Here is a 15204-nt window from a genome sequence, read left to right as displayed (position 1 = left end):
ATCAGGGAGAGTGTCGTAGGGGAAACACACCAGATGATATCACTTATACATGGAATCTAAAACATGACACCAATGAACGTATTCATGAAACAGGAACAGACTCACAGACATAGAGAACAGACTGTGGTTGCCAAGGGGGGAGGGGGTGGGGGAAGGATGAGTGGGAGGTTAGGGTTAGCAGATGCAAGCTATTATCTAGGATGAACAAACAGAAACGTCTTTCTGTATAGCACAGAGAACTGTATTCACTATCCTATGATAAACCATAACAGAAAAGGATATTTTTAAAAAAGAATGTACATATATATATATGTTTAACTGAATCACTTTGCTATACAGCAGTAATTAACATAACACTGTAAATCAACTATACTTCAATTTTTTAAAAGATGGAGGTGTTTTGGCATTTGAGGGCTTCTTTTCAATGTGGATTTCTTGGGGAACTATTTAAGAGACTTTAATTTAAAGAGGGCCCCCCTGCACCTTTTTTTTTTTTTTTTTTTTTAATAAAAATTTATAGCACTCAGCACCTTTTAAGCTCCTGGAATCACCTTGAACATTCTTTGGATCACCTTCAAGCTCAACCTGTAACAAGCTCAAGATCAGTGACCTTGGTGAACTGATTCCATGTATGTCGTCACAGGTCCCAAACGAGGGAAGAGGACAGATTGTGTTCTTGGACTTTGGCATACGGTGTTTAAGACAGGGTCTGCTATTCATCCCCTAAACTGCTCTGCATCTGAAGCCACAGGCTAATAATTTTTAGTTTCTCAAAGGAAGGGGTGGAAGGAAGGGAGGGAGGGAGATACTAACGAAATGGCCTCTTCCCGGTTCTCTCCCCAGGAGAAGCAGTGCCCAAACTGGGAATCCGCAAATTCATGTAAGCCACCAGTCGCAGCCACGCTGAAATAACCCCATACATTCTTGCTGCTGCGGAAATTCAATTCTTGGACTGTTCCGGAGCTTGGCTTAAACCCCTGGAGCACAGACAGAAAAAGCAAAACAGAAGAAATTATTACTCCAGATCTATTTTCATCAGAATTAAATCTTAGGAAAACCCAAGAGCCCCTCCCACACCCAAGAGCTTAGTGTGATCAATAAAACATCAATGCTTGTCACAAGCAGTGCAGGTGTATCCAGGTGAGCATGTCAAGGTGTGGAATTTTTATTCTTAAAAAAAGTTGAAAGATAACAACCGAGTTGGGGACCAGTAATCACTTGATGGAGCTGAGTGACAGTACCTACTGATTTTAAATGAATGCTTGCCATTGTTGATCAGAATATGTTCAAATAAAAGAGGAGAGGGATTTCCAATTTTAGACTATGGCAGATACAGAAATCCAATGTTAGCCCTAGTCGATGCTAATATACACATAAACTCCCTTTGTGAGAATGACCCATCCACTTCTGAGTATAACTCTGGTAAAAGGGGAGAGGTGGGTTTGATGTTCTGGCTGGGATTGCCTGTGATAAAGGCATTCATTTTGGCAGACATGCTTGGAGGCTAGACATGCAAAGTTTCAGGTGCCTGGGTTTTTTCTATATGTGATCCTCCATTCTGTGAATAAGCCATCCACCCCTTAAAAGTCTCCCATTTTGCCTGCCCACCACCGGAATTGATTGTTTGCTCTCAGCCAAAGATCCCAAACTAATACAGTCACCATAGGAGAGAGGGGCTAAAACTTCTCTCATCCCAAGTTTCTTGAATGAAGTCTTTAGATAACTAAATCGTGGTAGATTATGGTGGTTATGTGACCACCGTTGATACACACGTACACTGTGACAGATGCCAGCTGCTTGGTACTTTAAGGCACAAGTAAGAACAAGTCACAGAGGGACTCCTTAGACCAGGGGTCCCCAACCTCTGGGATCTAATGCCTGATGATCTGAGGTGGAGATGATGTAATAATAATAGAAAGAAAACGCACAATAAATGCCATGTGCCTGAATCATCTGCGAACCATCCCACCCCCCACCCTGGTCCACGGGAAAACTGTCTTCTGTGAAACCAGTCTCTGGTACCAAAAAGGTTGGGGACTGCTGCCTTAGACTGTATGTTGTAGTAAAAAGTTCATGGGGCCAGAAATCCAAGGATCTGTGCTCTAAACCCAGCTGCCCATCCCAAAGATGGACACATGTGACCTTCGTCGTCCACCACTGGGACTCAGCCATGGGCTCAGCAGGTCCTGGGCATCAGGCCGGCTGCCACAACCTCTGGAGCTGCAATATAGGGTGACAATGCCCAGAGGCGTGGCTGTCATCTGACACACCAGGCATCTGCCTGGTCCCTGGCATATAGCACCTGTGGATAAACCCCTTCATCCCTCCCCTTCCTGCATTTCAGTTTCCTCGTCTGTAAACTGTGAGGCCTGGGCATTTCCTCCAGGCTAAGGTTCGGGGTCTGCCCCAAGCTGGGAGCTTGGAGGTGGTGGAAATGCAGCCCCTCCCCACCACCACCCCCGACTTGCCTCATCTGGGTTTTCGCTGGTGATTCTGGCTGCAATGACGTGGCCTCGGGCAACGGGAGGGTTGCTAGGGGTCTCAAAAGAAATGGGGGTCATCCCCCACGGGGACTCTCCGTACAGAAGACGGATATCCTTCAGCCGGTGCAGCGGCACACCCATGGCGATCTGAAATCAAGAAGTCCATCCCGTGAGAGGGTCAGTCCTCAAACACAGAGCCCAGAGCTAGAGGTGATGGAGGAAGAGGTGCAGTGAATGATTTGGAATATACTGAGCTCCTCCTGGGCCCACAAGACGGTACAACCTGGGAGACGCCAGGAAGGAAAAAGACAGCTTGCCTCTGCCCCCATGGAGCAGTGTCCTTCGGCAAAGAAGCAACAGTCACAACACCTAATGGGTATCAGATAAAAGTTATAGATTCTTAGTAGGTGGGAGGGGAGGGGAAACAGCATCCAGAGGCAGAGATAAAGAAAGTTTTGTGAAGGACGCAGGGAAAGCTGATCTGGAGGAACGAGGAAGAAGCAGATGACGGGGGACACCAGCTGAGCCAAAGGATCACACTGAGTCTACTGGGTCTTAGGATGTGGCCCACTCAAAGGGACCCGCCAGCATCTGTGTCATATCCCGCCAAAGTGTGTGAGTGACTCCCAGCAGGAAGAAATGACCAGGTCAGTCCAAATGGAGGGAGGTCTGACCTAAGCAGGACAGGAGACCCCACCCCCAGCCCCCACTCTGAGCAGAAGCCACCCCAGGGCTCAGAGCCTGTCTCCTTGCCTGCAGCTGGGCAGCAGGCAGGTTGACATCCGCGATCATTTCCGTGCAGGGATGTTCCACCTGCAGGCGGGGATTCAGCTCCAAGAAGTGGAAGCTGCCGTCCTGGCTGTAGAGGTACTCCACAGTCCCCGCGCTCACGTAGCCCACCGTCTTGGCCAGGCGCACGGCACACTGCAGACAAGATGGGGAAGGAGGGGGTGCCGGTGGTTTTCTCGGGGAAGGAAACATCCTGGTTCCCTGACCGAATGCAGGCTGAGGACCTGCCGTGTGTAAATGACCTCAGGACCTCAGAGATCATAGCCCGACAAACCTGCATGAGGCTGAATTCATCTCCTCCCTCCACTCCCTGCCCCTTCACCTCTTCTTGGACACCCACTCCACTTTGGCAACTTGGGCATTGAGAGCTCTTGCTGGTGCTGAGCTGAGATGCCTCCCCCACCCAAGCTCCCCAGAGCCCACCTGCTCCATGAACTCGAACACAGCGGGCATGGCAATGGTGGCCGGTGCCTCCTCTATGATCTTCTGGTGCCTCCGCTGGATGGAACAGTCGCGCCCGAACAAGGACACTGCATTCCCGTACTGGTCAGCAAGGATCTGGACCTCTAGATGCCGGGCTTGCTGGGCCAGCTTCATGAGGAAGATTGGGGAGCCAGGGGTCTCGTTCTGCACCTGGGGGGGACAGCAGGATGGCGGGCTCTTCCCTGGGGAAGCAGGGCTGGAGCAGGAAGCTCTCCAAGGAGAGCATGCCACAATGGCAGGGATGCCCATGGTCTTGTTGACCTTTTAGTTTTACCTCTTCTCAAAGACATAACATTCTCAAAATCAAGTATGATCAAAAATACATAATGTAGAAGATGGAGTAAAAATAAGGATTCATATGGAGTTATTTGTAAGACAATTTAAAAAAAAAAAGCAGATTACAATAACACATGGGAAGATACCACTTCTGTGAAAAATAAAAAAACAGAATTATGGAGACTTCCCTGGTGGTCCAGTGGTTAAGGATCCGCCTGCCAATGCAGGGGACACAGGTCCGATCCCTGATCTGGAAGGATCCCACACGCCTCGGGACAACTAAGCCCATGTACCACAACTACTGACCCGCATGTTCGAGAGCCTGTGCTCTGAGACAAGGAAAGCCACTGCAATGAGAATGCTTGCCGCAACTAGAGAAAACCAGCATGCAACAATGAAGACAGCGCCGTCAAAAATAAATAAAGTAATTAAAAAGCAAAGAAAAAAGTCGAGAACTATATGAAGGTCTATGTAAAAGTATATACTACAGGAAGAGTACTGGAAAGAAACCCAGGGGCTAACAGGAGTTATGTTGGTGTTTTTTTTTTTTTCTTTTCCAGATTCTTTTCCCTTATAGGTTATTACATAATATTGAGTATAGTTCCCTGGGCTACACAGTAGGTGCCTGTTGGTTATCCATGTTAAACGTAGTAGCGTGCATATTTTAATCCCAGTCTCCTGATGTATTTCTCCTAATGTATTCCTTCCCCCACCCCCCAGGCAGAATGGTTTAAAAGTAGAAAACCAGCTACAAATAAGTAAATACACGATTTGTTCCAACAATAAAACTGATCGTCTACAAACATTAAAAATATTGAAACTGCTAAACTGTACAAAATATTCCATCTCTCGATAGACAAACAGTCACAGATAGATATTCTCACAAACAGGTATCTCTGAAATCCTTTACAGACACACTGGTTCATAGAATCAAACATCTAAGGAAACAGTGTACAGATCAACCCAAGCCTTGGACTTTTTCAAGAAAGATGCATACGTTCACTTTGTAACACAACACAGTGATACTTCAGCTCCCCCCAGGGGTCCTCTTGGTTGTGACACAATAACACTAGTGGAAAGAATCTGGTGGCCACCCACCGAAGAAGCACAATTCCCAAAGACACGTGGAAAAACACACGGTGCGAGGAGCTCACTTGTCTGAACAGAATGGGGAAGTCCTCAGCAGTCTCCGCCTTCCGGATTCCTTTCCCTCCGCCGCCTTCAGAAGCTTTGATCATCAAGGGAAAACCAATTTTTTCTGCTGCCTGGGTGCAAAAGACAAACAAACCTCCTTAGAGGTTTAGACAGTTTCTGCCGCTACCAGGCTTATGAGAAGGTTCTGGCTCCTGCCCCCTATCCTCCAGGATCTGCACTTACCTCCAAGCCTTCATCTGCATCTTTCACGCAACCAGCGTTGTAGACGGACTCTGGGATGGTGATCCTTTGCCCCTCCTGTAGACTGCGTTCCGCCCACTCCACTGTCAGACCTGGAGGGTCACAGAGAAAACAGAAGCCTCCCCAAAGAGCCTAGACACGAACAGGGCCTCTTCCCACCACAGCATCTCTAGACCTGGCCTCTGGGCGAACAGAAGTCAGACACAGCCCTTCAGTTTCCCACTGTGCGTTTTCATTTCCTTAAGGACCGACTCGACCCTGAATGGGAAACCAAGCTTAAGACAATTCAGACTGAGTCTACCAGGAACAGCCATATTGATCTGAATTTTAAAAAAATCCCAACTCTATCGTATGGAGTCATTTGTATGTCAATCACTACTTTCTAAAATCCTATGAAGATTTCAAAAACAAATAACAACAAACAAAAGAAAAACAAACTTTTCACTCCAAATTTAAAATTTCAGTCTTTGTAGGAAAAAATCTAATTGTTTAGAAACTCTTGAAATGTTTTTCCTGTTTTTTTAACTTATTCTAAAAATTCCACTTTAAGGAATTTACCCTAAAGAAATGATTAAAATGTACATAGAGAGCTAGCTACAGGATTATCAAGGCTTTAAATATTTTCATTTTTAGAAAAAAATTACTTGGAAACAACCTGACAGTATAACTACAGAGGACTGTTAGTAAATTAAGGTACATCTGTATGCTACAATCCTCTGCAGGCACCGGAAGTTCTGTGAAGTATATTTATTGATATTGAAAGACTAGTGAGAAAAAAAACAGGTCACGAACTATTAACTACAAGAGCTCTAGCTTTTAAACGGATGTGCCTAGAAAAAGGGGCTGTAATAATAAAACACATGATCAAAACCAGGTTCACTGGATTATTAACAATTTCTATTTCTTTTTCTTACACTTTTCCTATTTTCTAAGATGTCTACAACGATATCATACCACTTTCTTGATAATTTAAATTTTTAAATGAAAGAATTAAAGAAGTGTACTCCTGTCACCCCTTCTGCTCTCAAGATTGGGCCCAGGTGTCCTCCCAAAGTGACGTTCAGGGCCCCTTACCACTTCCGCTCCAGGGCAACGTAGGGATCTGCAGAGTCTGGGCCACGATGGTGGAGGCGATCTTGTCTCCTAACGCCCACATGGCCTTGCTGGGAGGGCCTGAGGGGTGGGGCAAGGGGGAAGGCAGACTCAGGCCCTGGAAACTGGGGGCTGATCAGGTACACAAAAGAAAAGTCCCCAGGTCCCAGCTTTCGAGGATTTAACATCAAGATGGGGAAGAAAAAAGATCTATTAGTCTGCTATTTCATCAGTCAACTTTCAATACATGTGGACTGTAACTATGATTTATAGCTTAAGCTAAGTGGCCTATACAAAGTTCACCAGAAAAAAACTAGACCAAGTGGGGCAAGCCAGCACCTCAAAACACTAGACCATGGGTTAGCAAACTTTCTATAATGAGCCATAGGCAACACATAAATGAATGGGCAGGGCCGTGTTTCGATAAAATTTTATTTACAAAAGCAGGCAGCAGGCTGGAATTGGCCTGTAGGCTGTAGTTGGCTGGCACTAGGGCTGGACCATCAACTCCCAGAACTAACAATGAGAGATGATGAGAGTCCCACGTGACAGCCAATGAGAGGCCATGGAAAAGAACACATCAGTGAGCACAGGTCACCAGGCAGACCCTCAGGTAAATATCAGGTACTGACTTAGCACCAAGCTGCTGCATACAGGAGTCTGTGTTGTGGGCCCAGAGGTTAAGGAGCAGCAACAGGGATTTACTGAGAATGGTAAATGATTCTAATTTACACAGGAGGATGACAGACAACCTAACTGAGTAAAGTTTACAAATTATACATCTGAATTCTGAAACAATAAGTATCATTGTACCCAATAAGTAGCAGAAATGAGGGGTTCTGGTCCCAGTGGGTGAGGGCATTCCAAAGGCCTAAGAACAGCCCAAGCAAAGGTGTGGCCTAAAGATTCCCAACCTGAGTTAGAAATCTGAACATGGCTGGTATCTCAGTACCAACAGGAACACCAGCAGAGGGTTCTGCTTGCCCCAGCATCATTCTGCTGTGGTAACCATGGTAACAGCTATTTCCCTGGGCTGGCCAACCTCTTCATGTGCCCTCCCACTGCTAGACTCAATTGCTCCTGCCCATGAAGGTGTGATGTGGGAACATCAAACAGGCCCCCTCCTTACAGGGCTGTACTAGCGAGAATTCCATCAAGACCCCCATTCCCGCATATCTGATGGAGGCGCACTCTACCTAGGAAAGCAATCTCGTGCTTGCGCAGGAGCTCCGGAAGTTTGGGGTTTTCAGAAGCATGGCCCCAACCAGCCCACACCGCCTGCAAACACACAGAAGCACAAATAGAGGTCTTTCTTCAAGAATCCACCTCCCATCACACCCCAAAAACTCCTTGCTGGGTCCTACCAGCCCTGGATTTCAGAGTCTCCTAGGACCCAGCGCCTCCAACCCTTCCGAACTGCGGAATCGGTTTGCTCCAGAGCTCAGGGCATTGTCCCCATCACAGGCAGACTGGGGCGCCCCGTCTGACTTACCTGCACGGGGATCCTCTTGGCGATGTCCACAATCAGCTCCACGTTGGCGTAATTGTTGTTGTTGGGCCCTCCTGGGACAGGGACATACTGATCTGCCATCTTGATATACTCTGGAATTAAACAAGAGAGAGGCAATCAGAAGGACTGGCAGACCCAAGTTGAGGACAGGACACAACCATGCATGGCCACTGAAAGGATAACCGTGATGATTCTAGGGTCACAATGGAGGAACAGATATGATAGTTCGAAGAAAGAACTGAGTTTGACTTTAATTGTGTGAAAATATGTGTGTCATGGCCTGGAAGGCAACAAACAAGAAGGAAGCAAGCTATCAACATAGTTGGATTAGAAGTGGGTTTTAAAACATTATATATATATTTAATTTTTGGCAGGGCCATGTGGCTTGTGGGATCTCCATTCCCTGACCAGGGATTGAACCCATGCCATGGCAGTGAGAGCCTGGAATCCTAATCACTAGGCCACCAGGGAACTCCCTAAAAATTCTTATGTAAGGTGTTATCTTAATACTGTTTTGCCACTAAACAATACAATGTTTGCTTTTAATCATGGTTAAAAAAAAAAAAGCCACATAATAAAATCTACCATCATAATCACTTTTTAAGTATATAGCTCAGAAGTGTCAAGAATCTTCACACTGTTGTGAAACAGATCTCTGGAACTTTCTCATCTCATACAACTCAAACTCGATACCCATGAAGTGACAGCTTCCTGTCCCACTGCCCAGCGCCCCTGGCACCCACCCTTCTGCCTTCTGTCTCTATGAATCTGACCGCTCAGGACCTCATGTAAGTGCAAACATCCAGTATTTGTCTTTTGGTGACTGGCTTATTTCACTGAGCGTAATGTCCTCAAGGTTCACCTGTGTTATGTAATTAGTCACTCAGTCGTGTCCGACTCTTTGCAACCCGATGGCCATGGACTGCAGCCCCCCAGGCTCCTCCGTCCATGGGATTCTCCAGGCAAGAGTACTGGAGTGGGTTGCCGCACCCTCCCCCAGGGGAGCTTTCCCACCCAGGGATCGAACCCAGGTCTCCCTCAATGCAGGTGGATTTTTTACCGTCTCAGCTACCAGAGAAGCCCCACCTGTGTTATAACGTGATGATTCCCTCCTTTTCATAGCTGAATACAATATAATGCTTTGATTTTAATATACTCAAGGTCTTCAAATCCAGAAATTCTACTTTTAGGAACATGTTCTAAAAAAATATTCATCAATGAGGCCAAAGACATGTAAAAGGGTGTTCACAGGGCAGTGTGTTTTTATTTTTTGCCTGTGGAACTTCCCTGACCAGGGATTGAACCCAGGCTCCTGCAGTGGAAGCACAGGCTTAACCACTGGACCACTGGGGAAGTCCCTCCTCATAGGACAGTGTTTTGAACTGTGCAAAGGTAGATTCAATCAAAAGTCGGGAGTTAGTACACCTGCTCTATGACATTCTCTAGGACCTTGAGAAGGAACGATGTCAAATGGTACGTGCAGACTTGGGAAAAAACTCCAGAGCAGTGCTTCCTTCCAGCCCGCCGGCCTCGGATGTTGACCCAACATGGTGTGTCGGTGACGGGAGAGGTCCCAGAGATTACAGATCTAGACGTCAGGCCATGACCCGCCCCTTGTTGAAATTTATTTTCGTGTTGGAGAAGATAAACAAGAAAACAACCAGGGTAAGCACAGACTGTGGGCAGTCCCGGGGCTGACAGGGATGGCCAGGAGAGCTACGACACTCAAACTGTGCGTGGGGGAGTGGAGGCCTGCCGTGCAGAGAGCTTCCGGAAAGCACCGTCAGCAAACGGCCCGCAGCTTTCCAAGCCTCTGCAACAGGGAAGAGCGAGGCCGACACTAATGAGGCCAGTGTGCCTGGGACCCAGGGACGGAGACTGAGGGGCAGGAGATGGGGGCTTGGGAGGCCAGCAGGGGCCAAGTCATGGGAGGCCTTAACTGGCCTTGGTGAGGTTCTCAAACTTTAGCCTGAGTGTGAGGAGTGACCCCACAGCATCGGGCTGCGGACTCGGCCCACGGTTCCAATCCCCAGGACCCTGGGCAAGTAAGTCACACCTCTGTGCCTCGATTTATCTCATCTGTAAAATGGGGCTAATGAGCAAACCTGTCCTCACTGTAGTAAAATGGAGATTTTACTGTAAAATGGAGATTCCATCTGTGCAGAGCAGAGTCCAGGGCCTTCACCATGGGGAAGTTCGGGGGGTGAGGGAGCTGGTGCTAGACACGGGGCAGGGGGTGGGGTGCTGATGGAACCTGAGTTGTGTTTTAAAAGATCTGTTTGGCTGCTGTATGCAGGATCTGTAAAGGGGCACGATTGTTCAGGGGAAAAATAAAACTGTCCAATAGTTATTCACAGAATGATCTATGCTGATAGACATGGAGAGGTAAATAAGTAGAAAAATGAAGGAATGCTTGAAAAACAGCACATACCTGTACAAGAAAAAAGCATCTGGGCTGATTCATATCAATGTATGACAAAACCCACTGAAATGTTGTGAAGTAATTAGCCTCCAACTAATAAAAAATAAATAAATAAATAAAAATAAAATAAAATAAAATTGAAAAAAAAAAAAAAAAGCATCTGGAGGAAGAGATGCCAAGCTACTGTAACATGGACGTTCCTCAAAGGTGAGATTTCCACTTTGCATGTTAACTATTTGCATTTTTATAAGGCATATGGGTCACTCTTGTTAGCAACAGACATGTTAATTGAATAGAGAAGATTGGGAAATAAATATGGAGTCGGGAGAGGTACCCTGCGATGCTCTCTGGGGTACAAGATGGACTTGGCCCAGGCTGAGTGGAAGAGGTGAGGACGGGGCGTGGCAGAGAGGGAGAGAGTCAGGGCCCGAGTACCTGCGTTGGCCTTGAGGTCCTCTGGCGTTACCATGACTACGAACCGGATGGCCCGCTCATTTCGGAACATCTCATAGGCCCACCTGCGGATGGAGCGCATGCATTTCACAGCGGCGATGCCGTTGTTGGCGATGAGCACCTGGACAGAGGGAAAGGTTCATCTCACCTCTGAGAGCCTCCAAGGGTATCTCCTGCTTCTGCAAGTGCTCACCAACAGGCGGGCCTTTCTCTGCAGCCTGAGGCAGGTTGGCCTACCCCACCCCACCCCGAGTGCCGGGACCCCACCTGTACCTTCTCGATGACCAGATTCCCCCCAAAGCGCGTGACGAACTCGGCAGGGGAAGCCACGGTGAAGTCTCTGTGCAGGTCCACCTTCTTCTGTTCTCGGCCCCTTCTTGCCAGGTGGAGCCCCGACATGCTGGGCCTGCGAGGGAACAGGACAGGCCCGTAAGCAAGCAGGTTGGGGACGCACAGGCCCCTAGGAAATTCACTTCCACAGAGAAGCCAAAGTCCATCAGACTCCGCAGCTCTGCAGTCCCTCTCTGGGGACCTTGAAACACTTTAAGAGGAGACTTCAAGAGGTCAGATCACAAGAGCAGCAGAAAAGACCCCCTGACCTGTCCTAAGCCGTATGTTCAGGTTTTTCATCTTCAGTACACTCTTTATATAAATTCTCACAATTTAGGAACTCAAATAATACCAAAAAAAAAAATAGGCTTACAACAGGGTACAAGTTTAAGATCAGAGAAGTACACATTCTAATACTTTATACTTGTGAAGCAGTTTGTACCTTTCGTGTGCTTTTCTGTACTTGTATATCAAGCTTAAAAAAAAAACTGAAAACAATAAAGAAATGTACTACAACAAAATAGAAGGTCCTTGTCCCATCGCCCCTCTAGGACCCCACTCCAGAGGAAATCACGTTTGACTCTGGCATTTACACATCTCCGTAGTTCTGAACGATGTGTGCACATTATCTTGTGAGTTATCCATTAAGACACCATCTATCTATGAGCTTCTTATCTTAGCAGACGTGGAATTACTGCTCTTAAGCAGCCACCCCATCCCCTTTCCCCAACCTCGTAATACAGGTATCCTGCAATTTGGTAAATTTATGGTGTTTTATGAGTCTGGGATCATTATTCACAGGTGAGGGTTTGTGGCATACCAGATGTCCCTTTCTATTTGCTTTTTTTTTTCCCCCTGGAGTGAACGACTTTTTTTTTTAAAACTTGGTTTTCCTTGCATCTTCATCTCACTCCTCAGTCTCCTAGGACATGTAAGACAATCAGTTCCACTACTTTTTCATTGGCCACATCCCTCCTGGAGGCCTCGACACTCCTTTCATCTGGACACAGTCCACTAAACCCCTGTACAACCATCAGCTGGGACTTCCCTTTACTGACATCCTTAGGATTCCCTGTGCCTTTCCTGGGGGTTTTATCCCCCGAATTCAGGGTGCCACACGGCTCCCTCTTTTTTGATAGACCCCTTTGTCTTGCTAGGGCATATCCTACAGTAGTTTCATCCAGTTTAAAAGATGACGAATGGCAGGACACGTGACGGTAATGCCCCAACATGCCTGTCTTGGTCCCGGCTGTATAGGCTTCTTTTGTCACTATCACTCCAGAGACCTCCTTTGGTTCTCTTAGCTTCCTTCGCTTTTCCGTCCTCCATGTCTTGCTCTTCTTTGATCTACTCTCTTGTTTCAATGGAAGACATCCTTCAGTAGCTTTCTAAGAAAATGTTCAGGGTAGCAAATGTTTTGTGGCCTTGCATGTTCTAAAGCTGTCTTCCTTCTGCGCTCACACTGGACCCGATCATTTGGCTGTGCGTGGAATCCTAGGAGGGAAAGCCTTCTCCTTAAGAATTTTGGAAGCCTCAAGCCATTGTTGTTGTGGCTTTCAAGAATGCTAGAACCAGAGCTATGCCGATCCTTGGTCCTTTTGTAGGTGACCTGTTTTTTCCTATCCAGAAGCCTGTGGGTTCTTCTCTTTGTGCCAGAGTATTCTGTCAGTTTAGGGAACAATTTTAGGAATGTGCTGAGGTATGTGTCTACTTCCATCAGTAACACTGGGAAGCTGTCAGGTTCCTTCAATCTGGAAACTGAGGTCTGGAGATTTATCTGCAAATTTTCCATCACTTTCCAGACAAAGGTTTGGATAGTCAAAGCTATGGTTTTTCCAGTAGTCATGTACAGGTATGAGAGTTGAACTATAAAGAATGCTGAGCACTGAAGAATTGATGCTTTCGAACTGTGGTGCTGGAGAAAACTCTCCAGAGTGAGTCCCTTGGGCAGCAAGGAGATCAAACCCATCAATCCTAAAGGATATCAACCCTTAATATTCATTGGAAGGGCTGATGATGAAGCTGAAGCTCCAATACTTTGACCACCTGATGTGAAGAGCCAACTCATTGGAAAAGACCCTGAACCTGGGAAAGATGTGAGGACAGGAAGAGAAGGGGACAACAGGGGATGAGATGGTTGGATGGCATCACCGACTCAGTGGACATGAGTTACAGCAAACTCTGGGAGACAGTGAAGGACAGGGAGGCCTGGCGTGCTGCAGTCCATGGGGTCACAAAGAGGTGCACATAACTGAGTGACTGAACAACAACAAAATTTCCCTAGTGACTTAACTGCCTCTTTTTTCTTCACATTCTCCTATTATCTGGATGTTGAAATTCCTGAACTGGCCCATGAGTTTATGTATTTTCCCCTCTCTGATTACTCTTTTCTTATTCCTTCCGGGCTATTCCCTCAGCCTTATCTCCTAACTGTTCTAATAGCATGCTTTTAATGTCCAAGAGCTTGGTTTGGGGCTGTAAATGTCCCCTTTCCCATGCACCCTGATCCCATGTATGCAGCACTGTCCCTACCCCCGATGAGGGTACTTACGATAGCTTTTCCAAGCTCTCTTCTCGTGATGTGGTTTCTGTACCTCCCACGTTTCCTGTGTCCCTTTTGGTTGGGTGTTTGGGGTTCGCCTTCCGTCTTAGAAATCGCACTCGAATATATGATAAGCCGTGGTTGCTTTCTCAGGACCAAGAGCAGGAACCAGAGAGTTGATGAAAAGTACTGGGCATGTGGTGAAGTCACTGAACCCTGAGCTCAATGCAGGGTGATTTGGGTGGGGGGGCTGTATGTTGGGGAATTTCAAGTATTTTTAGAGTCATCCTCACTGGCTGGTCCAGTTCCCCTAGTGAGGACAAGTCTGTGGGGTTTCTGTTGTTGAGTCACTAAGTCGTGTCCTACTCTTTGCGACCCCATGAACTGCAGCAAACCAGGCGTCCCTGTCCTTCACTGTCTCCCAGAGTTTGCTCTAACTCATGTCCACTGAGTCAGTGATGCCATCTAACCATCTCATCCTCTTTCGTCCCCTTCTCCTCTTGCCCTCGATCTTTCCCGGCATTGGGGTCTTTTCGAATGAGTCAGCTGTTTGCATCAGGTGGCCAAAGTATTCGAGCTTCAGCATCAGTCCTTGCAATGAATATTGAGGGTTGATTTCCTTTAGGATGGTTGATCTCCTTGCAGCCCAAGGGACTCTCAAGAGTCTTCTCCAGCACCACAGTTTGAAAGCATCAATTCTTCGGTACTCAGCCTTCTGCCTGGAAGTTAAAGGTTGGCCAGGCACTGGGACAGGTCTTGGGGACAGGACAGCTTTTAGGATTCAGCACCGACACAGCACCCATCCTCTGGTTTGGGAAGTAGGCCCCACACGCTCTACCATGCTCATCAGTGTCCAGTCCAAAGACCCTCTACTTCCCACTCTCCAGAGATCAAACAGTCTGCCTGCAGCTGGGGTGGAAGTGGGCAGCCCCCAGCCACCTGGGCAGATGAGGGGACCTGGGATTCTTTCACCTTGTCCTCTTCACGTTGGGGTCCCCAGATGCAGAAGGACCCGGCGCCTTTGGGATACAGGTTCTCAGCTTCTCTCTCTGCCGCCTTAGGGCTCAGCCCTCTTGGTCCTTTTAACCAGTGACCACTTGTTAATCTGCTTTCCAGCTTCCAAAATGTCACTGCTAACTCCTGCTTCCGTTCTGCCAGGGCCTGATGGGTTTCCAGCTCTTTAAGAAAAATCTTGGAATTCCTTGGTGGTCCAGTGGTGAAGCATCCACCTGCTAATGGCTGGGACACAGGGTTGATCCCTGGGCCAGAAGGATCCCACATGCCGCGGAGCAACTACGTTGCTCCACATGGACGGAGCAGCTAAGCTTGTGAAACAACGACTAAGCCTGCGCTCTAGAGCCCATGAGTCGAAACTACTGAGCCCATATCCTGCAACTACTGAAGCCCGAGCACCCGAGAGCCCATGCTC

The 15204-nt window shown here is 47.4% G+C and overlaps 1 protein-coding gene across 1 annotated transcript in view; it reads right to left on the bottom strand.

Annotated features, from left to right (window-relative positions):
• The window catches only part of ACACB (acetyl-CoA carboxylase beta), a 95888-nt gene that overhangs the window by 60988 nt on the left and 19696 nt on the right, over positions 1-15204 (bottom strand). Inside the window, exons 2-12 of the mRNA XM_061141702.1 lie at positions 11177-11309; positions 10886-11024; positions 8011-8120; positions 7715-7796; positions 6501-6599; positions 5409-5518; positions 5186-5296; positions 3696-3905; positions 3237-3407; positions 2469-2630; positions 814-977 (exon numbers count right to left, since the gene is read on the bottom strand). Of these exons, the coding sequence (XP_060997685.1) occupies positions 814-977; positions 2469-2630; positions 3237-3407; positions 3696-3905; positions 5186-5296; positions 5409-5518; positions 6501-6599; positions 7715-7796; positions 8011-8120; positions 10886-11024; positions 11177-11309 (1491 nt within the window). The remainder of the gene's footprint in view (positions 1-813; positions 978-2468; positions 2631-3236; positions 3408-3695; positions 3906-5185; positions 5297-5408; positions 5519-6500; positions 6600-7714; positions 7797-8010; positions 8121-10885; positions 11025-11176; positions 11310-15204) is intronic.

This window comes from Dama dama, chromosome 5 (genome assembly GCF_033118175.1).
Source record: "Dama dama isolate Ldn47 chromosome 5, ASM3311817v1, whole genome shotgun sequence".
NCBI lineage: Eukaryota > Metazoa > Chordata > Mammalia > Artiodactyla > Cervidae > Dama > Dama dama.
The sequence above is the reverse complement of the archived record's forward strand: the minus strand, read 5'-3'. Positions and strand labels throughout refer to the sequence as shown.